At 40.1% G+C, this 25,218-nt stretch overlaps 1 protein-coding gene across 1 annotated transcript in view; it reads left to right on the top strand.

The window, feature by feature from the left end:
• LOC125375883 (ankyrin repeat and KH domain-containing protein 1-like) overlaps window positions 1-24,861 on the top strand; it is a 29,143-nt gene extending 4,282 nt beyond the window's left edge. The window contains exons 6-8 of the mRNA XM_048386818.1: window positions 23,079-23,162; window positions 23,630-23,686; window positions 24,112-24,861. Coding sequence (XP_048242775.1) covers window positions 23,079-23,162; window positions 23,630-23,686; window positions 24,112-24,713 — 743 coding nt within the window. The 3' untranslated portion in view covers window positions 24,714-24,861. The remainder of the gene's footprint in view (window positions 1-23,078; window positions 23,163-23,629; window positions 23,687-24,111) is intronic.
• Window positions 24,862-25,218: the final 357 nt, after the last annotated feature.

Below are 25,218 nucleotides of genomic sequence, written 5' to 3'. Positions count from 1 at the left end.
CATAAACCTTATCAAATGTATGTTATACGGCATGAATATCTTAGTAAGAGAAATGCTGTCACTTTTAATAATTTGGACCCCCTCAAGGGTTGCAACAGGTGATGCTCCAATATGAATAATACTGCAACGTTGACGTTGGTGTTTCTTTAGCCATTTAATCGATAGACCTTGTAATATTTCGAAGGCATCTTCCTGTGCATCTCCGAACAAGACTTCAATAATAAGCATAGAAAGATTAGGTATTCTGTTTAATATCATTGAATTCAGTAACCGAATTTAAACTTACTTTTTTTATGCCGGACAACTATATAACATATGACCTGGGTTTTCTGGTAGGGGAGAGACTAACACACTTTTTCGTTTTGACGGGATATAAGCCCCGAGTACGACCCCACTATTTATTGTCTTAGTTAAATTATGTGCCTTACCCGTCATCACATACGGTGGGGTAATGACGATATTCAGTAGCCACTCGATGTTTGCTTCGACCATAGTCCATTTATTATCATCGTTGCGAGTAAGATTGTATGAAGTGTTTTTATTGAGTCTACTAACGTCGACATCGCTTATATCTCCTAGATTACCTGTGAATGTAACTTCTTTCCGCTTGTATACATTACCTTTTAAGTGTAAAATTGTATTACATTGTCTGAGTGTTCCAGGGCCTGATGAATCAACCATTATTTATAATATGGAGTGTTACACTCAAGTATCCTATATGTACAGGTTAATGTTTTGCATCTAATACAGAAATTTTGAGATCTGAAATAATACCATGCTTTAATTTTTTATATTGTAATGATGAGAAAGATTCCGTTCCACCACTCTGATTTTTCATCTTTGACTGGAACAGCTCTGAGTAGAGTTGAAGGACTTTCGAGTTGAATATTATCTGTGGTGCTTATTTGATCAAGATGGATGCACAACTCTTTATAGGGAACTAATTAAACTCCCGCAAATGTTGTCTCGATTAATGTTAGTTCTTCTCTAAATCCAAGTGTAATTCCCACGTTCATGAAAAGCTTTACACCCTTTTCTCCAGCGTTCAAATCAGCATCCCATTCGACTCATTTTGTGTCAGACTAATACCATTAGGAGGCGACTGTGTGGATAGTAAGACTGTAGTTAGACTTACAGTATATCACTCCACACTGCATTAATTATGGAGGCGGCTGAATGGATGGTAAGACTGTAGTAAGACTTACAGTATATCATTCCACACCCCTCAATTATGGAGGCGGCTCTGTGTATGGAAAGACTGTAGTTAGACTTACAGTATCTCACTCCACACTGCATTAATTATGGAGGCGGCTGTGTGGATGGTAAGACTGTAGTAGGACTTACAGTATATCACTCTTCAGCCATTAATTATGAGGACGGTTGTGTTGATGGAAAGACTATGTAGTAAGACTTATAGTATATCAAACCACACTGCAGTAATAATGGAGGCAGCTGAATGGATGGTAAAACTGTAGTAAGACTTACAGTATATCACTCCACACCCCTTAATCATGGAGGCGGCTCTGTGCATGTAAAGACTGTAGTTAGACTTACAGTATCTCACTCCACACTGCATTAATTTTGGAGGCGGCTGGATGGATGGTAAGACTGTAGTAAGACTTAGAGTATATCCCTCCACACCCATTAATTGTGGAGGCGATTGTGGATGGTAACACTGTAGCATGACTTACAGTATCTCACTCCACACCTATTAGTTGTGGAGGCGACTGTGTGGATGGTAAGACTGTAGTTAGACTTACAGTATATATATCCACACCTATTAATTATGGAAACGGCTCGATGGATAGTAAGACTGCAGTAAGACTTACAGTATATCACTCCACACCCATTAATTATGGAGGCGATTCTGTGGATGGTAAGAATGTAGTTAGACTTACAGTATATCACTCTACAGACATTAATTATGAAGACGGTTGTGTGGATGGAAAGACTGTAGTAAGACTTATAGTATTTCACTCCACACTGCATTAATTTTGGAGGCGGCTGGATGGATGGTAAGACTGTAGTAAGACTTACTGTATATCACTCCACACCTATTAATTGTGGAGGTGACTGTGTGGATAGTAAGACTGTAGTAGGACTTACAGTATCTCACTCCACACTGCATTAACTATGGAGGCGCTGGATCGATGGTAAGACTGTAGTAAGACTTACAGTATTTCACTCTACACCGCACTTATTATGAAGGCGATAGTGAGGATGGTAAAACTGTAGTAAGACTTACAGTATATCACTCCACACTGCATTAATTATGGAGGCGATTGTGTGGATGGTAAGACTTTGGTTAGTCTTACAGTATATCACTCTACAGCCATTAATTATGAAGACGGTTGTTTGGATGGAAAGACTGTAGTAGGACTTACAGTATATCACTCTACAGCCATTAATTATGGTGGCGATTGTGTGGATGGTAAGACTGTAGTAAGACTTACAGTATATCACTCTACACACACTAATTATGGAGGCGGCTCTGTGTATGGAAAGACTGTAGTTAGACTTACAGTATCTCACTCCACACTGCATTAATTATGGAGGCGGCTGGATGGATGGTAAGACTGTAGTAAGACTTAGAGTATATCCCTCCACACCCATTAATTGTGGAGGCGATTGTGGATGGTAACACTGTAGCATGACTTACAGTATCTCACTCCACACCTATTAGTTGCGGAGGCGACTGTGTGGATGGTAAGACTGTAGTTAGACTTACAGTATATATATCCACACCTATTAATTATGGAAACGGCTCGATGGATAGTAAGACTGCAGTAAGACTTACAGTATATCACTCCACACCCATTAATTATGGAGGCGATTGTGTGGATGGTAAGAATGTAGTTAGACTTACAGTATATCACTCTACAGACATTAATTATGAAGACGGTTGTGTGGATGGAAAGACTGTAGTAAGACTTATAGTATTTCACTCCACACCTATTAATTGTGGAGGCGACTGTGTGGATGGTAAGAGTGTAGTAGGACTTACAGTATATCACTCCTCACTCATTAATTATGGAGGCGATTGTGTGGATGGTAAGACTGTAGATAGACTTACAGTATATCACTCCACACTCATTAATTATGGAGGCGATTGTGTGGATGGTAAGACTGTAGTAGGACTTACAGTATCTCACTCCACACTGCATTAATTATGGAGGCTGCTGGATGGATGGTAAGACTGTAGTAGGACTTACAGTATCTCACTCCAAACCCATTAATTATGGAGGCGATTCTGTGGATGGTAAGACTATAGTAAGACTTACAGTATATCACTCCACACTCATTAATTATGGAGGCGACTGTGTGGATGGTAAGACTGCAGTAAGACTTACAGTATATCATTCCACACCTATTAATTGTGGAACCGACTGTATGGATGGTAAGACTGTAGTTAGACTTACAGTATATATCTCCACACCTATTAATCATGCAGACGGCTCGATGGATATTAAGACTGCAGTAAGACTTACAGTATTTCACTCCACACCCATTAATTATGGAGGCGATTGTGTGGATATTAAGACTGCAGTAAGACTTACAGTATATCACTCCACACCCCTTAATCATGGAGGCGGCTCTGTGCATGTAAAGACTGTAGTAGGACTTACAGTATTTCACTCCACACTGCATTAATTATGGAGGCTGCTGGATGGATGGTAAGACTGTAGTCGGACTTACAGTATCTCACTCCAAACCCATTAATTATGGAGGCGATTCTGTGGATGGTAAGACTATAGTAAGACTTACAGTATATCACTCCACACTCATTAATTATGGAGGCGACTGTGTGGATGGTAAGACTGCAGTAAGACTTACAGTATATCATTCCACACCTATTAATTGTGGAACCGACTGTATGGATGGTAAGACTGTAGTTAGACTTACAGTATATATCTCCACACCTATTAATTATGCAGACGGCTCGATGGATAGTAAGACTGCAGTAAGACTTACAGTATATCACTCCACACCCATTAATTATGGAGGCGATTGTGTGGATGGTAAGAATGTAGTTAGACTTACAGTATATCACTCTACAGACATTAATTATGAAGACGGTTGTGTGGATGGAAAGACTGTAGTAAGACTTATAGTATTTCACTCCACACCTATTAATTGTGGAGGCGATTGTGTGGATGGTAAGAGTGTAGTAGGACTTACAGTATATCACTCCTCACTCATTAATTATAGAGGCGATTGTGTGGATGGTAAGACTGAAGTAGGACTTACAGTATTTCACTCCATACTGCATGAATTATGTAGGCGGCTGGATGGATGGTAAGACTGTAGTAAGAATTACAATATATCACTCCACAACTATTAATTATGGAGACGGCTGGATGGTAAGACTGTAGTAAGACTTACAGTATATCACTCCACACCTATTAATTAAGCAGGCGATTTTGTGGATGGTAAGACTGTAGTAGGACTTAGAGTATCTCATTCCACACTGCATTAATTATTTCACTCTACACTGCACTTATTATGAAGGCGATAGTGAGGATGGTAAAACTGTAGTAAGACTTACAGTATATCACTCCACACTGCATTAATTATGGAGGCTGCTGGATGGATGGTAAGACTGTAGTAAGACTTACAGTATCTCACTCCACACTGCATTAATTATGGAGGCAAATTTGTGGATGGTACGACTGAAGTTAGACTTACAGTATCTCATTCCACACTGCATTATTTATGGAGGCGCCTGGATGGATGGTAAGACTGTAGTAAGACCTACAGTATATCCTTCCACACCTATTAAATATTGAGACGGCTGGGTGGATGGTAAGACTGTAGTAAGACTTACAGTATCTCACTCCACACTGATTAATTATGGAGGCGATTGTCTGCATGGTAACACTGCAGTAAGACTTACAGTATATCACTCCACACTGCATTAATTATAGAGGCGGCTGGATGGATGGTAAGACTGTAGTAAGACTTACAGTATATAACTCCACTAATATTAATTATGGAGACGGCTGGATGGTAAGACTGTAGTGAGACTTACATTATATCACTCCACACCCATAAAATATGGAAACGGCTGGATGGATGGTAAGACTTTAGTAAGACTCACAGTATATCACTCTACACCCATTAATTATGGAGGCGATTGTGTGGATGGTAAGAATGTAGTAGGACTCACAGTATTTCAATCCACACTGCAGTAATTATGGAGGCGACTGGGTGGATGGTAAGACTCTAGTAAGACTTACAGTATTTCACTCCACACCTATTAATTGCAGAAGCGACTGTGTGGATGGTAAGACTGTAGTAAGAACTTACAGTATCTCACTCCACACTACAGTAATTATGGAGGCGGCTGGATGGATGGTAAGACTGTAGTAAGACTTACAGTATATCATTCCACCCTGCAGTAATTATGGAGGCGACTTTGTGGATGGTAAGACTGTAGTTAGACTTACAGTATCTCACTCGACACTGCATTAATTATGGATGCGGCTTTGTGTCTGGTAAGACTGTAGTTAGAATTACAGTATCTCACTCCACACTGCATTAATTATTGAGGCGGCTGGATGGATGGTAAGACTGTAGTAAGACTTACAGTATCTCACTCCACACTGATTAATTATGGAGGCGATTGTGTGGATGGTAAGACTGTAGTTAGAATTACAGTATCTCACTCCACACTGCATTAATTATGGGGGCGGCTGGATGGATGGTAAGACTGTAGTAAGACTTACAGTATATAACTCCACTAATATTAAATATTGAGACGGCTGGATGGATGGTAGGACTGTAGTAAGACTTACAATATATCAGTCCACACCTATGAATTGTGAAGGCGACTGTGTGGATGGTAAGAGTGTAGTAGGACTTACAGTATATCACTCCACACTCATTAATTATGGAGGCGATTGTGTGGATGGTAAGACTGTAGTAGGACTTACAGTATCTCACTCCACACTGCATTAATTATGGAGGCTGCTGGATGGATGGTAAGACTGTAGTAAGACTTACAGTATCTCACTCCAAACCCATTAATTATGGAGGCGATACTGTGGATGGTAAGACCGTAGTAAGACTTACAGTATATCACTCCACACTCATTAATTATGGAGGCGACTGTGTGGATGGTAAGACTGCAGTAAGACTTACAGTATATCACACCACACCTATTAATTGTGGAGGCGACTGTATGGATGGTGAGACTGTAGTTAGACTTACAGTATATATCTCCACACCTATTAATTATGCAGGCGGCTCGATGGATATTAAGACTGCAGTAAGACTTACAGTATATCACAACACACCCATTAATTATGGAGGCGATTGTGTGGATGGTAAGACTGATGTAGGACTTACAGTATTTCACTCCATACTGCATTAATTATGGAGGCGGCTGGATGGATGGTAAGACTGTAGTAAGAATTACAATAAATCACTCCACAACTATTAATTATGGAGACGGCTGGATGGTAAGACTGTAGTAAGACTTACAGTATATCACTCCACACCTATTAATTATGCAGGCGATTTTGTGGATGGTAAGACTGTAGTAGGACTTACAGTATCTCACTCCACACCTATTAATTGTGGAGGCGACTGTGTGGATGGTAAGACTGGAGTAGGACTTACAATATCTCACTCCCCACTGTATTAATTATGGAGACGGCTGGATGGATGGTAAGACTGTAGTAAGACTTACAGTATATCACTCCACACCTGTTAAATATTGAGACGGCTTGATAGATGGTAAGACTGTAGTAAGACTTACAATATATCACTCCACACCTATTAATTGTGAAGGCGACTGTGTGGATGGTAAGAGTGTAGTAGGACTTACAGTATATCACTCCACACTCATTAATTATGGAGGCGATTGTGTGGATGGTAAGACTGTAGTACGACTTACAGTATATCACTCCACACCTATTAATTATGGAGGCGACTGGGTGGATGGCCAGACTCTAGTAAGACTTGCAGTATTTCACTCCACACCTATTAATTGTAGAAGCGATTGTGTGGATGGTAAGAATGTAGTTAGACTTACAGTATCTCATTCCACACTGCATTATTTATGGAGGCGGCTGGATGGATGGTAAGACTGTAGTAAGACTTACAATATATTACTCCACACTGCATTAATTATGGAGGCGACTCTGTGGATCACAAGACTGTAGTAAGACTTACAGTATATCATTCCACCCTGCAGTAATTATGGAGGCGACTTTGTTGATGGTAAGACTGTAGTTAGACTTACAGTATCTAACTCCACACTGCATTAATTATGGAGGCTGCTGTGTGTCTGGTAAGACTGTTTCAAGACTTCCAGTATATCACTCGACACTGATTAATTATAGAGGGGACTGTGTTGATGACAAGACTTTAGTAAGACTTACAGTATATCATTCTACGCTGCAGTAATTATGGAGGCGACTGTGTGGGTGGTAAGACTGTAGTAGGACTTACAGTATCTCACTCCACACTGCATTAATTATGGAGGCGAAAATGTGGATGGTACGACTGTAGTTAGACTTACAGTATCTCATTCAACACTGCATTATTTATGGAGGCGCCTGGATGGATGGTAAGACTGTAGTAAGACCTACAGTATATCCTTCCACACCTATTAAATATTGAGACGGCTGGATGGATGGTAAGACTGTTGTAAGACTTACAGTATATCACTCCACACCTATTTATTGTAGAGTCGACTGTGTGGATGGTAAGACTGTAGTTAGACTTACAGTATCTAACTCCACACTGCATTAGTTATGGAGGCTGCTGTGTGCCTGGTAAGACTGTTTCAAGACTTCCAGTATATCACTCGACACTGCATTAATTATAGAGGGGACTGTGTTGATGACAAGACTTTAGTAAGACTTACAGTATATCATTCCACGCTGCAGTAATTATGGAGGCGATTTTGTGGGTGGTGAGACTGTAGTAGGACTTAGAGTATCTCACTCCACACTGCATTAATTATGGGGGCGGCTGGATGGATGGTAAGACTGTAGTAAGACTTACAGTATATAACTCCACTAATATTAATTATGGAGACGGCTGGATGGATGGTAAGACTTTACTAAGACTCACAGTATATCACTCTACACCCATTAAGTATGGAGGCGAATGTGTGGATGGTATGAATGTAGTAGGACTCACAGTATTTCAATCCACACTGCAGTAATTATGGAGACGGCTAGATGGATGGGAAGACTGTACTGAGACTTACATTATATCACTCCTCACTGCATTAATTATGGAGGCGACAGGGTGGATGGTAAGACTCTAGTAAGACTTACATTATATCACTCCACACCCATTAAATATGGAGACGGCTGGATGGATGGTAAGACTGTAGTAAGACTTACAGTATTTCACTCCACGCCTATTAATTGCAGAAGCGACTGTGTGGATGGTAAGACTGTAGTTGGACTTACAGTATCTCACTCCACACTACAGTAATTATGGAGGCGGCTGGATGGATGGTAAGACTGTAGTAAGACTTACAGTATATCATTCCACCCTGCAGTAATTATGGAGGCGACTTTGTGGATGGTAAGACTGTAGTTAGACTTACAGTATCTCACTCGACACTGCATTAATTATGGATGCGGCTTTGTGTCTGGTAAGACTGTAGTTAGAATTACAGTATCTCACTCCACACTGCATTAATTATTGAGGCGGCTGGATGGATGGTAAGACTGTAGTAAGACTTACAGTATCTCACTCCACACTGATTAATTATGGAGGCGATTGTGTGGATGGTAAGACTGTAGTTAGAATTACAGTATCTCACTCCACACTGCATTAATTATGGGGGCGGCTGGATGGATGGTAAGACTGTAGTAAGACTTACAGTATATAACTCCACTAATATTAAATATTGAGACGGCTGGATGGATGGTAGGACTGTAGTAAGACTTACAATATATCAGTCCACACCTATGAATTGTGAAGGCGACTGTGTGGATGGTAAGAGTGTAGTAGGACTTACAGTATATCACTCCACACTCATTAATTATGGAGGCGATTGTGTGGATGGTAAGACTGTAGTAGGACTTACAGTATCTCACTCCACACTGCATTAATTATGGAGGCTGCTGGATGGATGGTAAGACTGTAGTAAGACTTACAGTATCTCACTCCAAACCCATTAATTATGGAGGCGATACTGTGGATGGTAAGACCGTAGTAAGACTTACAGTATATCACTCCACACTCATTAATTATGGAGGCGACTGTGTGGATGGTAAGACTGCAGTAAGACTTACAGTATATCACACCACACCTATTAATTGTGGAGGCGACTGTATGGATGGTGAGACTGTAGTTAGACTTACAGTATATATCTCCACACCTATTAATTATGCAGGCGGCTCGATGGATATTAAGACTGCAGTATGACTTACAGTATATCACTCCACACCCATTAATTATGGAGGCGATTGTGTGGATGGTAAGACTGTAGTAAGACTTACAGTATATCACTCTACACACACTAATTATAGAGGCGATTGTGTGGATGGTAAGACTGATGTAGGACTTACAGTATTTCACTCCATACTGCATTAATTATGGAGGCGGCTGGATGGATGGTAAGACTGTAGTAAGAATTACAATAAATCACTCCACAACTATTAATTATGGAGACGGCTGGATGGTAAGACTGTAGTAAGACTTACAGTATATCACTCCACACCTATTAATTATGCAGGCGATTTTGTGGATGGTAAGACTGTAGTAGGACTTACAGTATCTCACTCCACACCTATTAATTGTGGAGGCGACTGTGTGGATGGTAAGACTGTAGTAGGACTTACAATATCTCACTCCCCACTGTATTAATTATGGAGACGGCTGGATGGATGGTAAGACTGTAGTAAGACTTACAGTATATCACTCCACACCTGTTAAATATTGAGACGGCTTGATAGATGGTAAGACTGTAGTAAGACTTACAATATATCACTCCACACCTATTAATTGTGAAGGCGACTGTGTGGATGGTAAGAGTGTAGTAGGACTTACAGTATATCACTCCACACTCATTAATTATGGAGGCGATTGTGTGGATGGTAAGACTGTAGTACGACTTACAGTATATCACTCCACACCTATTAATTATGGAGGCGACTGGGTGGATGGCCAGACTCTAGTAAGACTTGCAGTATTTCACTCCACACCTATTAATTGTAGAAGCGATTGTGTGGATGGTAAGAATGTAGTTAGACTTACAGTATCTCATTCCACACTGCATTATTTATGGAGGCGGCTGGATGGATGGTAAGACTGTAGTAAGACTTACAATATATTACTCCACACTGCATTAATTATGGAGGCGACTCTGTGGATCACAAGACTGTAGTAAGATTTACAGTATATCATTCCACCCTGCAGTAATTATGGAGGCGACTTTGTTGATGGTAAGACTGTAGTTAGACTTACAGTATCTAACTCCACACTGCATTAATTATGGAGGCTGCTGTGTGTCTGGTAAGACTGTTTCAAGACTTCCAGTATATCACTCGACACTGATTAATTATAGAGGGGACTGTGTTGATGACAAGACTTTAGTAAGACTTACAGTATATCATTCTACGCTGCAGTAATTATGGAGGCGACTGTGTGGGTGGTAAGACTGTAGTAGGACTTACAATATCTCACTCCACACTGCATTAATTATGGAGGCGAAAATGTGGATGGTACGACTGTAGTTAGACTTACAGTATCTCATTCCACACTGCATTATTTATGGAGGCGCCTGGATGGATGGTAAGACTGTAGTAAGACCTACAGTATATCCTTCCACACCTATTAAATATTGAGACGGCTGGATGGATGGTAAGACTGTTGTAAGACTTACAGTATATCACTCCACACCTATTTATTGTAGAGTCGACTGTGTGGATGGTAAGACTGTAGTTAGACTTACAGTATCTAACTCCACACTGCATTAGTTATGGAGGCTGCTGTGTGCCTGGTAAGACTGTTTCAAGACTTCCAGTATATCACTCGACACTGCATTAATTATAGAGGGGACTGTGTTGATGACAAGACTTTAGTAAGACTTACAGTATATCATTCCACGCTGCAGTAATTATGGAGGCGATTTTGTGGGTGGTGAGACTGTAGTAGGACTTAGAGTATCTCACTCCACACTGCATTAATTATGGGGGCGGCTGGATGGATGGTAAGACTGTAGTAAGACTTACAGTATATAACTCCACTAATATTAATTATGGAGACGGCTGGATGGATGGTAAGACTTTACTAAGACTCACAGTATATCACTCTACACCCATTAAGTATGGAGGCGAATGTGTGGATGGTATGAATGTAGTAGGACTCACAGTATTTCAATCCACACTGCAGTAATTATGGAGACGGCTAGATGGATGGGAAGACTGTACTGAGACTTACATTATATCACTCCTCACTGCATTAATTATGGAGGCGACAGGGTGGATGGTAAGACTCTAGTAAGACTTACATTATATCACTCCACACCCATTAAATATGGAGACGGCTGGATGGATGGTAAGACTGTAGTAAGACTTACAGTATTTCACTCCACACCTATTAATTGCAGAAGCGACTGTGTGGATGGTAAGACTGTAGTTGGACTTACAGTATCTCACTCCACACTACAGTAATTATGGAGGCGGCTGGATGGATGGTAAGACTGTAGTAAGACTTACAGTATATCATTCCACCCTGCAGTAATTATGGAGGCGACTTTGTGGATGGTAAGACTGTAGTTAGACTTACAGTATCTCACTCAACACTGCATTAATTATGGATGCGGCTTTGTGTCTGGTAAGACTGTAGTTAGAATTATAGTATATCACTCCACACCCATAAAATATGGAAACAGCTGGATGGACGGTAAGACTGTAGTAAGACTTACAGTATATCACTCCACACCTATTAATTGTGGAAGAGTCTGTGTGGATGTAAGACTGTAGTTAGACTTACAGTATCTCATCCCACACTGCATTAATACGGAGGCGGCTGGATGGATGGTAAGACTGTAGTAAGAATTACAGTATATTACTCCACACTGCATTAATGATGGAGGCGGTTGCATCGCTGGTTAGACTGTAGTAAGAATTACAGTATATCACTCCACACCTATTTTTTAAGGAGGCGATTTTGTGGATGGTAAGAGTGTAGTATGACTTACAGTATATCACTTCACACTGATTAATTATAGAGCCGATTGTGTGGATGGTAAGATTGCAGTAAGACTCACAGTATATCACTCCACACTGCATTAATTATGGAGGCGACTGTGTGTCTGGCAAGACTGTAGTAAGACTTAAAGTATATAACTCCACACCTATTAAATATTGAGGCGGCTGGATGGATGTTAAGACTGGAGTAAGACTTGAAGTATATCACTCAAACACCTATTAAATATTGAGACGGATTGATGGTAAGACTGTAGTAAGAATTACAGTACATCACTCCACACCTATAGATTGTGGAGGCGATTGTGTGGATGGTAAGACTGTAGTTGGATTTACAGTATATCTATCCACAACTATTAATTATGGAGACGGCTGGATGGATGGTAAGATTGTAGTAAGACTTACATTATATCACTCCACACCCATAAAATATGGAGACGACTGTCTGGATGGTAAGACTGCAATAAGACTTACAGTATATCACTCCACACCTATTAATTATGGAGGCGATTGTGTGGATGGTAAGATTGTAGTAAGACTTACAGTATATCACTCCACACCTTATTAATTATGGAGGCGATTCTGTGGATGGTAAGACTGTAGTAAGGCTTACAGTATATCACTCCACACTGCAGTAATTATGGTGGCGACTGTGTGCATGGTAACACTTACAGTATATCCCTCCACACCAATGAATTATGCAGACGGCTGGATTGATGGTAAGACTGTAGTAATACTTACACTATATCACTCCACACCAATTAATTGTGGAGGGGACTGTGTGGATGGTAAGACTGTAGTAAGACTTACATTATATCACTCCACACCCATAAAATATGGAGACGGATGAATGGATGGTAAGACTGTAGTAATACTAACAGTATATCACTCCACACCCATTGATTGTGGAGGCGACTGTTGTGCATGGTAAGACTGTAGTAAGACTTACAGTATATCACACCACACCTATTAATTATGGAGGCGATTGTGTGGATGGTAAGAGTGTAGTAAGGCTAACAGTATATCACTCCACACCCATTAGTTTTGGAGGCGATTGTGTGGATGGTAAGACTGTAGTTAGACCTACTCTATCTCACTCAACACTGCATTAATTATGGAGACGGCTGTGTGGATGGTGTGACTGTAGTTAGACTGTAGTCACGTTTTTGATAAGTTTGTTACTAATATTTTGGCCGTGTCGCCGTTAAATATGCCGACATGTATGGATCCTACATGGGACATTGTCGCATTGTTTCACTTGCAGAAACAGATAAAGGTAGCAACGCCTGACATTTGTTTGCCTGACTCTATCTGACCAGCACAATAAGAGATGCTGGTCCTGCCCGATGTGCGTTATCGGTTTGACCCTTGGAATTTTTTTCAAAGACAATGGAACTTGGTCCGTTAGTTGTGACATTCCCTTATTTCACTAATTCCAATTATTGATATGTGGTATGTAACCTGATAAGATGTTTGTAAAACTTTGTTTGTCCATTTTCCCCGTGTTAAAATATGTATGCGCATTTGTAATTATAGTGACTGAGTTCGATCCCTGGGCACATTCACCTATAATCATTCTAGTAAAATAAGCAGGCACTACTGATTAGCGCGACAACGCGACATTTCATCTTTAAGTCAGTTGCGGAGTGAATAGTGTCGCGACGTCTAAGTGGTTTACTTTTCAGTTTCTCATTAGATTATTGTCTGGCGATTCATGAATATTAGCGTGACGGCTGGATGGATGGTTTCTAAGACTGTAGTAAGACTTACAGTATCTCACTCCACACTGCATTAATTATGGAGGCGACTGTGTGGATGGTAAGACTGTAGTAAGACTTACAGTATATCACTCCACACTGCAGTAATTATGGAGACGGCTGTGTGGATAGTAAGTCTGTAGTTGGACTTACAGTAGATCACTCAACACCAATTATTTATTTATGGTTGGTTGGTTGGTTTGTTGTTTAACGCCGCACTTGGCAATATTCCAGCTATATGACGGCGGTCTGTAAATAATCGAGTCTGGACCAGACAATCCAGTGATTAATGTCATGAGCATCGATCCACGCAATTGGGATCGATGACATGCATCAACCAAGTCAGCGAGCCTGACCATCTGATCCCGTAAGTCGCCTTTTACGACAAGCATAGTCACATTTTATGGCAAGCATGGGTTGCTGAAGACCTATTCTACCCCGGAATCTTCACGGGTAATTATTTATGGAGACGGCTGTGTGGATGGTAAGACTGTACTAAGACTTACAATATATCACTCCACACCCATTAATTATGGAGGCGACTGTGTGGATGGTAAGACCGTAGTAAGACTTACAGTAGATCACTCCACAACAATTAATTATGGACGCGACTGTGTGGATGGTAAGATTGTAGTAAGGCTTACAGTATAGAAATTATGGAGGCGGCTGGGTGGATGGTAAGACTGAAGTTATACTTACACTATATCACTTCACACCCATTAATTATAGAAACGGCTGTGAGGATGGTAAGAATGTAGTAAGACTCACAGCATATCACCCCACATCCATTAATTATGGAGACGATTGTGTGGATCGTAAGACTGTACTAAGACTTACAGTATAGCACTCCACACCAATTATTTATGGAGGCGAATGTGTGGTTGGTAAGACTGTAGTAAGACGGAAGTATATCACTCCACACCCATTAATTATGGAAGCGATTGTGTGGATGGTAAGACTGTAGTAAGACTAACAGTATATCACTCCACACTGCATTAATTGTGGAGACGGCTGTGTGGATGGTAAGACTGTAGTTAGACTGTAGTCACGTTTTTGATAAGTTTGTTACTAATATTTTGGCCGTGTCTTCGTTAAATATGCCGACATGTATGGATCCTACATGGGACATTGTCGCATTGTTTCACTTGCAGAAACAGATGTAGGTAGCAACGCCTGACATTTGTTTGCCTGACTCTATCTGACCAGCACAATAAGAGATGCTGGTCCTGCCCGATGTGCGTTATCGGTTTGACCCTTGGCAGTTTTTTTCAAAGACAATGGAACTTGGTCCGTTAGTTTTGACATTCCCTTATTTCACAAATTCCAATTATTGATATGTGGTATGTAACCTGATAAGATGTTTGTAAAACTTTGTTTGACCATTTTCCCCATGTTAAAATATGTATGCGCATTTGTAATTATAGTGACTGAGTTCGATCCCTGGGCACATTCACCTATAATCATTCTAGTAAAATAAGCAGGCACTACTGATCAGTGCAAAACGCGACATTTCATCACTAAGTCAGCGGCTGAGTGAATAGTGACGCGACGTCTAAGTGGTTTACTTTTCAGTTTCTCAATCAATCAATCAATGTTTTATTCCAACAAACCACCATATGTGGTACAGGAACAATACAAATAAAGTTATAACATAAACAATTAATTGTAGTGATCACTTTGTTAGTTGTAGGTTATAGTGTTGTACTCATCTTCTGACAGCATTATTAATAATTCTTATAAATCTGGAAATATTTTTCACGATTAAGCAATTATTTTAGGTAAACAAAACCTTGAGCTTTGCGAGATTCGGCCATTTACAAAGATAAATTGGAATATAATGTGATCTCATGGTATCAAAAAAGGAGCATTTAAATAAATAATGAAACTCGTCGGCTATCGCCGGTGAGCTACATAGGTTACAATTTCTATTGATTCTGGGTATATTTTTCCAGCGGCCTGTCTCTACAGGTAAATAATGATTCGATGTCCGAAATGACATAATAGGTCAAGAGAAATAATCAGGTAACAGGAGGTATTTTTCAAACGACGGTAAATCTTTGAACAATTTATAGTAATTACCTTTTGAACTTTTATCTATATCATCCCTCCATTGTTGTATAAAATGATCTTTAAGTACTGTTTCTACCATAGAGACAAGCCACTGTTTACAAACGCAACCAGGATTATCAAATACATATGTCAAGCCACAATTGTTTAAAATACTTTTTATGTGAGATATCCATACGTTACTATTACTAATATTGAGGGTGTGATCTAATTTGAACAGTTTAAGGATGCGTAATGACAACTTGAAAGGAGAAGATACGGTTTCTAAATTATACCAAAATGAGATCATTCTTTTAGCAATTGTAATGTTCACAGGAAAACGTCCATGTTCACCGTAAACCATAAAGTTAGGAGTTGATGATAGCAACCCAGTAGCAAACTTTAGAAATTTAAGGTGAAATTTTTCAATGTTTATAACATTTTCACAACCCCATATTTCACATCCATACAAGGCTATAGGTAGTATTAAGATATCAAACAATTGGATTACAGTATCAAGTGCTAGATTGAGGTTTCTTGATTTTTTCAGGAGTGCAAACATGGCCTTTTTGGAGCTAGACAGTAAATCGTTTATTGCGGTATTAAATCTTCTATTGCGATGAAAGTTGATACCTAGATACGTATAATTATCTACAATTTCAATTGGTTTAGAATCAAATTGAAAAGATAATTTAGATTTTTTACCCACGCCTCCTCCAAATATAATAATCTTAGTTTTGGCAATGTTAACATTGAGTTTCCACACATCGCAGTATTGTTTGAACACATCAAGAGAATTTTGGAGATCTTTCTGGGATTCACCTAAAAGTATCGCATCATCTGCGTACAACAAAATAAAGAATTAAATACACATATACATATAATCATCATGAACACAAGTGATGTCAACGCCCCTACAAACTTTGCTCTCAAGATATACATCTAAATCATTGAGAAAAATCGAAAATAATAATGGAGAGAGATTTTCTCCTTGTCGAACCCCGGAATAACTATAAAAGAAGTTAGAAATTTGGTTATCAACCATAACGCAAGATTTTATATTACTGTACATGTTTTTCAGTAACTTGAAGAATCTCCCCGTTATATTGTATGATAACATCTTGTACCATAGGCCTACTCTCCAAATACTGTCGAACGCTTTTGTGAAATCAATAAAAGCACAAAAAAGTTTTCGTTTTGATTTTTTGAAATACTGATTTAGCATATTTAAGATGAATATATTATCAAGTGTTGACATATTTTCTCGAAAGCCAGCCTGCGATGAGCTAAGAATTTCATTTGATTCTAAGTAACTATTTAATCTGGAATTCAAAAGACAAGTAAATAACTTTCCTAAACAGCTCAGAATGGTAATGGGCCTGTAAGAGTTCGGGTCAAGAGAGTCACCTTTTTTCTTATATATTGGGCGAATCACTCCCGTCAACCAAGAGTCAGGGATAACACCAGTGGATAAAATCAAATTAAAAAACGAAACGTAAAAGTCACCCAGAATATCAATTGAATCAATCAAATAATCATTTTCAATTAAGTCAAGGCCTGAGGATTTATTACGCTTCAGTCGCGAGATAGCTGAGCGTATTTCTTCTTAAGTAATATCTCTGTTGAGAGTCGAGTTATCATATGAACAGGGGTTGAGATCTTCTTCTATAACATCATTGTCGCTGAGGTATGAGGCATTAATCGATTTGAAAAAAATATTAAATACTTCTATGTTCGGTGTTAGTGAATTATTATCATTCACCTGTGAATTAAGTGTTTTCCAGAACTCTTTGGGCGACTGTTTAAATTTATTACGTAACATTATACTTGTTTCATATTTATGATCCCTTATATGCTTATTTAAGCATTTCTAATACAACTTGCCATGATGGCGATACATTGAATAATTTACTTGATTACGAACTTTTTTGAAACGACGTTTCGATTTACGGTAAAGCCGTCTAATGTCCCGACATTCCTTACTGAACCAGGGCTTATTCGTCTTGACGCGCTTACGTGTTTTAACGGGAGATGTAGTTCGTTTGACTCCGAAGGTAGTCCGTGCGGCATCGACCAGCACGTGCGTTATGTCCTCAGCTAACCTATTGACCTCAGTATCGACATCAACATCAACACTGTCATAACAAACAGCATCACTTCTATCTCGCAACTGTCTTATAACTTCTACATCAATGTTATTTCGGAATACACTAGCCCTATCAATATTGTAGCGTCTAGGCCTGTTTCCGGTATTAGTTTTTGAAGAATTTAAAGTCTCAGAGACAGATTCATCTCTCTTTTTAACCTTACTCGCCAGCGATAGGGTAACAGGGCAGTGTACATCTGATAGCACAGGTGAGAAATCAAGAACATCAAAGTCATTAATCAAAGGCATACAAGCAGCAGAGACAATGATTCGATTACTTTCTGGCGATTCATGAATATTAGCGTGACGGCTGGATGGATGGTTTCTAAGACTGTAGTAAGACTTACAGTATCTCACTCCACACTGCATTAATTATGGAGGCGACTGTGTGGATGGTAAGACTGTAGTAAGACTTACAGGATATCACTCCACACAGCAGTAATTATGAAGACGGCTGTGTGGATGGTAAGACTGTAGTTAGACTTACAGTAGATCACTCAACACCAATTATTTATTTATGGTTGGTTGGTTGGTTTGTTGTTTAACGCCGCACTTGGCAATATTCCAGCTATATGACGGCGGTCTGTAAATAATCGAGTCTGGACCAGACAATCCAGTGATTAATGTCATGAGCATCGATCCACGCAATTGGGATCGATGACATGCATCAACCAAGTCAGCGAGCCTAACCATCCGATCCCGTTAGTCGCCTTTTACGACAAGCATAGTCACATTTTACGGCAAGCATGGGTTGCTGAAGACCTATTCTACCCCGGAATCTTCACGGGTAATTATATATGGAGATGGCTGTGTGGATGGTAAGACTGTAGTAAGACTTACAGTATATCACTCCACACTGCAGTAATTATGGAGATGTATGTGTGGATGGTAAGACTGTAGTTAGACTTACAGTAGATCACTCCACACCAATATTTATGGTTGGTTGGTTTGTTGTGTAACGCCGCACTTGGCAATATTCAAGCTATATGACGGCGGTCTGTAAATAATCGAGTCTTGACCAGACAATCCAGTGATTAATGTCATGAGCATCGATCCACGCAATTGGGATCGATGACATGCATCAACCAAGTCAGCGAGCCTGACCAACCGATCCCGTTAATCGCCTTTTACGACAAGCATAGTCACATTTTACGGCAAGCATGGGTTGCTGAAGACCTATTCTACCCCGGAATCTTCACGGGTAATTATTTATGGAGACGGCTGTGTGGATGGTAAGACTGTACTAAGACTTACAGTATATCACTCCACACCCATTAATTATGGAGGCGACTGTGTGGATGGTAAGACTGTAGTTAGACTGTAGTCACGTTTTTGACAAGTTTGTTACTAATATTTTGGCCGTGTCGCCGTTAAATATGCCGACATGTATGGATCCTACATGGGACATTGTCGCATTGTTTCACTTGCAGAAACAGATAAAGGTAGCAACGCCTGACATTTGTTTGCCTGACTCTATCTGACCAGCACAATAAGAGATGCTGGTCCTGTCCGATGTGCGTTATCGGTTTGACCCTTGACAGTTTTTTTCAAAGACAATGGAACTTGATCCGTTAGTTGTGACATTCCCTTATTTCACAAATTCCAATTATTGATATGTGGTATGTAACCTGATAAGATGTTTGTAAAACTTTGTTTGACCATTTTCCCCATGTTAAAATATGTATGCGCATTTGTAATTATAGTGACTGAGTTCGATCCCTGGGCACATTCACCTATAATCAGTCTAGTAAAATAAGCAGGCACTACTGATTAGCGCGACAACGCGACATTTCATCACTAAGTCAGCTGTGTGGATGGTAAGACTGTAGTAAGACTTACAGTATATCACTCCACACTGCAGTAATTATGGAGACGGCTGTGGGGATGGTAAGACTGTACTAAGACTTACAGTATATCACTCCACACCCATTAATTATGGAGGCGGCTGTGTGGATGGTAAGATTGTAGTTAGACTGTAGTCACGTTTTTGATAAGTTTGTTACTAATATTTGGGCTGTGTCGCCCTTAAATATGCCGACATGTATTGATCCTACATGGGACATTGTCGCATTGTTTCACTTGCAGAAACAGATAAAGGTAGCAACGCCTGACATTTGTTTGCCTGACTCTATCTGACCAGCACAATAAGAGATGCTGGTCCTGTCCGATGTGCGTTATCGGTTTGACCCTTGACAGTTTTTTTCAAAGACAATGGAACTTGATCCGTTAGTTGTGACATTCCCTTATTTCACAAATTCCAATTATTGATATGTGGTATGTAACCTGATAAGATGTTTGTAAAACTTTGTTTGACCATTTTCCCCATGTTAAAATATGTATGCGCATTTGTAATTATAGTGACTGAGTTCGATCCCTGGGCACATTCACCTATAATCATTCTAGTAAAATAAGCAGGCACTACTGATTAGCGCGACAACGCGACATTTCATCACTAAGTCAGCTGTGTGGATGGTAAGACTGTAGTAAGACTTACAGTATATCACTCCACACTGCAGTAATTATGGAGACGGCTGTGTGGATGGTAAGACTGTAGTAAGACTAACAGTATATCACTCCACACCCATTAATTATGGAGGCGGCTGTGTGGATGGTAAGATTGTAGTTAGACTGTAGTCACGTTTTTGATAAGTTTGTTACTAATATTTGGGCTGTGTCGCCGTTAAATATGCCGACATGTATGGATCCTACATGGGACATTGTCGCATTGTTTCACTTGCAGAAACAGATAAAGGTAGCAACGCCTGACATTTGTTTGCCTGACTCTATCTGACCAGCACAATAAGAGATGCTGGTCCTGTCCGATGTGCGTTATCGGTTTGACCCTTGGCAGTTTTTTTCAAAGACAATGGAACTTGATCCGTTAGTTGTGACATTCCCTTATTTCACAAATTCCAATTATTGATATGTGGTATGTAACCTGATAAGATGTTTGTAAAACTTTGTTTGACCATTTTCCCCATGTTAAAATATGTATGCGCATTTGTAATTATAGTGACTGAGTTCGATCCCTGGGCACATTCACCTATAATCAGTCTAGTAAAATAAGCAGGCACTACTGATTAGCGCGACAACGCGACATTTCACCACTAAGTCAGCTGTGTGGATGGTAAGACTGTAGTAAGACTTACAGTATATCACTCCACACTGCAGTAATTATGGAGACGGCTGTGGGGATGGTAAGACTGTACTAAGACTTACAGTATATCACTCCACACCCATTAATTATGGAGGCGGCTGTGTGGATGGTAAGACCGTAGTAAGTCTTACAGTATATCACTCCACACCCATTAATTATGGAAGCGACAGCGTGGATGGTAAGACTGTAGTAAGACTTACAGTATATCACTCCACACGCATTAATTATGGAGGCGACTGTGTGGATGGTAAGACTGTAGTAAGTCTTACAGTAAATCACTCCACACCCATAAATTATGGAGAAGGCTGGGTGGATGGTAAGACTGTAGTAAGACTTACAGTATATCACTCCACACTGCATTAATTATGGAGACGGCTGTGTGGATGTTAAGACTGTTGTAAGATTACAGTATATCAATCCACATCCATTATTTATGGAGACGGCTGTGTGGATGGTAAGACTGTAGGAAGACTTACAGTATATCACTCCACACCCATTATTTATGGAGACGGCTGTGTTGATGGTAAGACCGTAGTAAGACTTACAGTATGTCACTCCACACCCATTAATTATGGAGGCTAATGGATGGATGGTAAGACTGTAGTAAGACTAACAGTATATCGCTCCACACTCATTAATTATGCAGGCGAATGTGTGGATGGTATGTAAGAGTGTAGTAAGACTTACAGTATATCACTCCTCACCCATTAATTATGGAGACGGCTCGGTGGATGGTAAGACTGTAGCAAGACTTGTACGATGTCTTTTGACGTGTGATTAATACAGATGTTGAAAGAACGGAAAATGTGTTTGGTACAACACTGGTAGGGCCTGCCACACTGGAGGGCGCCATGTACTTCTGGTAATAGAACATAACGGTGTGCATCGATTCTCACAGACATGAATACATGATTAGATATCTTATCTAAATACATGGACGCGGCAATGAAAATAACAAACAAATATGTAGCAAATTAATTCACCTGTATTTAGGAAGGTTTACTTTTCATATATTACTCATATGCAGACATTATGTGATTTTGCTTTCAGTGTAGTAAAAATAATGTTCTTGCATGTTCTGTGTTTAGGTTCCAAAACAACAAATATCTATTTACTGTAATCTTTTTTATCAAAGAGAGGCATTGTATCTCAGCAAGTGCGCATAAAGGCAGTGTACAGCAAAACACTTAGATTCCAACATAAGAAATAGGATTCAAGAATTGTTTCATGTTATGATGTATAAAGACACATGGGGTAGATGAGCAACTATCTAGGTGTGTGTTGTAAACTAGGACTGATTTGGGAACAAATCGTTATTTGGTTAAAAATTGGGATATTTTTAAGTTCTTAGTTTCTTCAAGAGTTCTGTAGCATCAGTGTAATAATATAAAACTAAGCATTAAAACTCTTCCTCTTTATTGGTCCTGTTATCAGTGAAATACAGGTTACCACTACAAAGCCATACAATTAGTTACATTAACATGAGTTGGTAAAGTTTGTATTCCGATTTGGGAATGTTTACTGACATTTGCTGCCGAATATCGGCTTCAGAGCAGATCCATACTTATAAATCTCCGTGTTACTGTGTATTATGTCATTTATAACGATTTACCAATCACTGAGCTACCTGATATGTATGCCTCTTCTACAAACGTGTTTAAATCGTATTCATGAGTGAACATTGTCATAGGCAAAAGATTTGTTGAATGACAACAAGTTATCTGAGGCCACGTGTTTTAATGTTGATCATATGCTATATATAGTTGTCTGACCACCTTATTCTGTTTCAGCCTCAAGTGATCCGAGTCAGGATCTTAGCCGAGGCGAGAGAATGTCACTGGTCCAAGTGACGACACAAGAGTCTCATCTACACGGTAGGTGGGGGGACCAAGCATGTGGTAGACAGTGTCATTGTCCAACTTTGTAGGATATTTGGTCAGATCATCATATCAGCTAGATAGCTTAGACTCTACTCCGCAAATGTCCTATAAACAGTCTCTAAAGGTTGATGCACGTATTCTCTTATTATCCTATTAATTTCAAACAATGTCAACTACCATCATACATCTCAATCCAACAAGCAGGTGTATAGACACACGGGTTAGATGAACAACAATCTACACTTGTGTTGTATTTTTATGAGAGTCATTTAATTTTTTTGACAATCACAAAACTACTATACTTTCCCTTCTGCTATTACAAACGTATTGTAAATCTAGTTCTGTAGTAAACGTTTCACAAGCCATCAAACCGGTTGAATACGAATAAATTGTCTGTGACCAATATAAATAATGCTTACGTGCTATATATAGTTTCCTAAACAACATATTCTGTGTTTCAGCCTCGAGTGACCCGAGCCGGCGCAGGAGGGATCCACGGCTCTCCACTGCTTCCGGCGGTAGGTGGTAGAACCAAGCAGGCAGAAAGCTCACACCTAATCTTTCATTAAAACAGTGTATTCAATGTACAAGCTGATATAAAGCAATGTCATAATAGATATCATATTATCTGAATCATTCCAAACAGCAATTGCACTGACCGTGTCTGAATATCATCTTATAAAGCTCAGTACAACTCACCAGCCCTACACAGAATAATGTTACAACTACTGGATGTAGAAGAAAGCACAAATGTTAAGTGAAAAGATTGTTGTTAGTTCTTTACATAAACCTCTCCCCTCATCGTAATATTGTTGTCATCCAAACAGAAAGTGGTTCATCATGTATCGACGTTACTGTCAAGTATCAACACTTCGAGGTGTGAACACAGTAGATGTATGACAAAGATGTCTGGATGTGTACAGAGTGTTACTTTGTGTTACAGGGACTCAATCACAAGCAGACTACGACCTATTCTACGCCAGCAGGGACGGGGACCCGAAGGAGGTGAAGCGGCTCCTGACAACAACGGGAGTCAAAGTCAACTGTAGAGAGGGATTCAGGAGTCTGACACCGGTGATGGCGGCAGCAGACAGGGGACACAGAGAAGTGGTGAAGCTCCTGGTGAAGGAAGGAGCTGATGTGTCAATGGTGGACGAGTACGGTTACAACATCCTTCACTTCGCCTGTATTGGAGGAGACGTGGAGACGGTGAAGTTTGTGCTGTCTCTGAACGTGGTGGACATCAACAGTAGAGGAGGGGGGAGCAGGACACCGGTGATGAGGGCAGCATGGAGTGGACGCAGAGACGTGGTGGAGCTCCTGGTGAAGGCAGGGGCTGATGTGTCACTGGTGGACGTGCTCGGTTACAACACCCTTCACTGGGCCTGTCTGGGAGGAAATGTGGAGACAGTGGAGTTTGTGCTGTCACTGAACGTGGTGGACATCGACGCCAGGACCAACTCGGCGGACACAGCGGCCGTCATGGCGAGAGGCTGGGGACATCAGCGAGTGGTGCAACTGCTGGTGTCCTGTGGCGCTCAGTGACGTCAGTGTCGTGTTTGTGTAAACGGTAGAGGGGGACGTGTTGTTACTGACAGTGACGTGGTGTGCCGTGCACGTCGTCGTGTTATATATTCCCGTATTTGGTGAGAATGTTTGTTGTGTTTGAGGAGAATAAAACTTGATAAAAATATGTTTAGATATTTTGCCATTTGTTGTGTTTGGAACATCGTATGATATTAAGGTATGAAAATTGTTAACTGAGTGTAAATATTGATGATGTGTGATTGGTATGTGAAACCTGCATCTCGTGATATAATTAGTCTGTGTTAATTGTATGTGAGGAGTTTATAATTAGTGGTGAAAGAGACAACAAACTGTTTGTTTACATCTCGCTGCACTCTGTGACCTCAGAATGAGCCAAGGTTCGCCTAGCTGACGTGGCGCCAAATGTACAATGACAGTGACGTCACACTGTCGATGACAGTACGGCATTGTGGCCTCGCACCAAAATGACCGGCTGTTTTCTCTGCCAAAACAGGGCGGCACA

This window comes from Haliotis rufescens, unplaced genomic scaffold, assembly GCF_023055435.1.
Source record: "Haliotis rufescens isolate VD_foot unplaced genomic scaffold, xgHalRufe1.0.p SCAF_61, whole genome shotgun sequence".
Classification (NCBI taxonomy): domain Eukaryota; kingdom Metazoa; phylum Mollusca; class Gastropoda; order Lepetellida; family Haliotidae; genus Haliotis; species Haliotis rufescens.
Note: the sequence above shows the minus strand (reverse complement) of the source record. Positions and strands in the feature narration are given on the sequence as shown.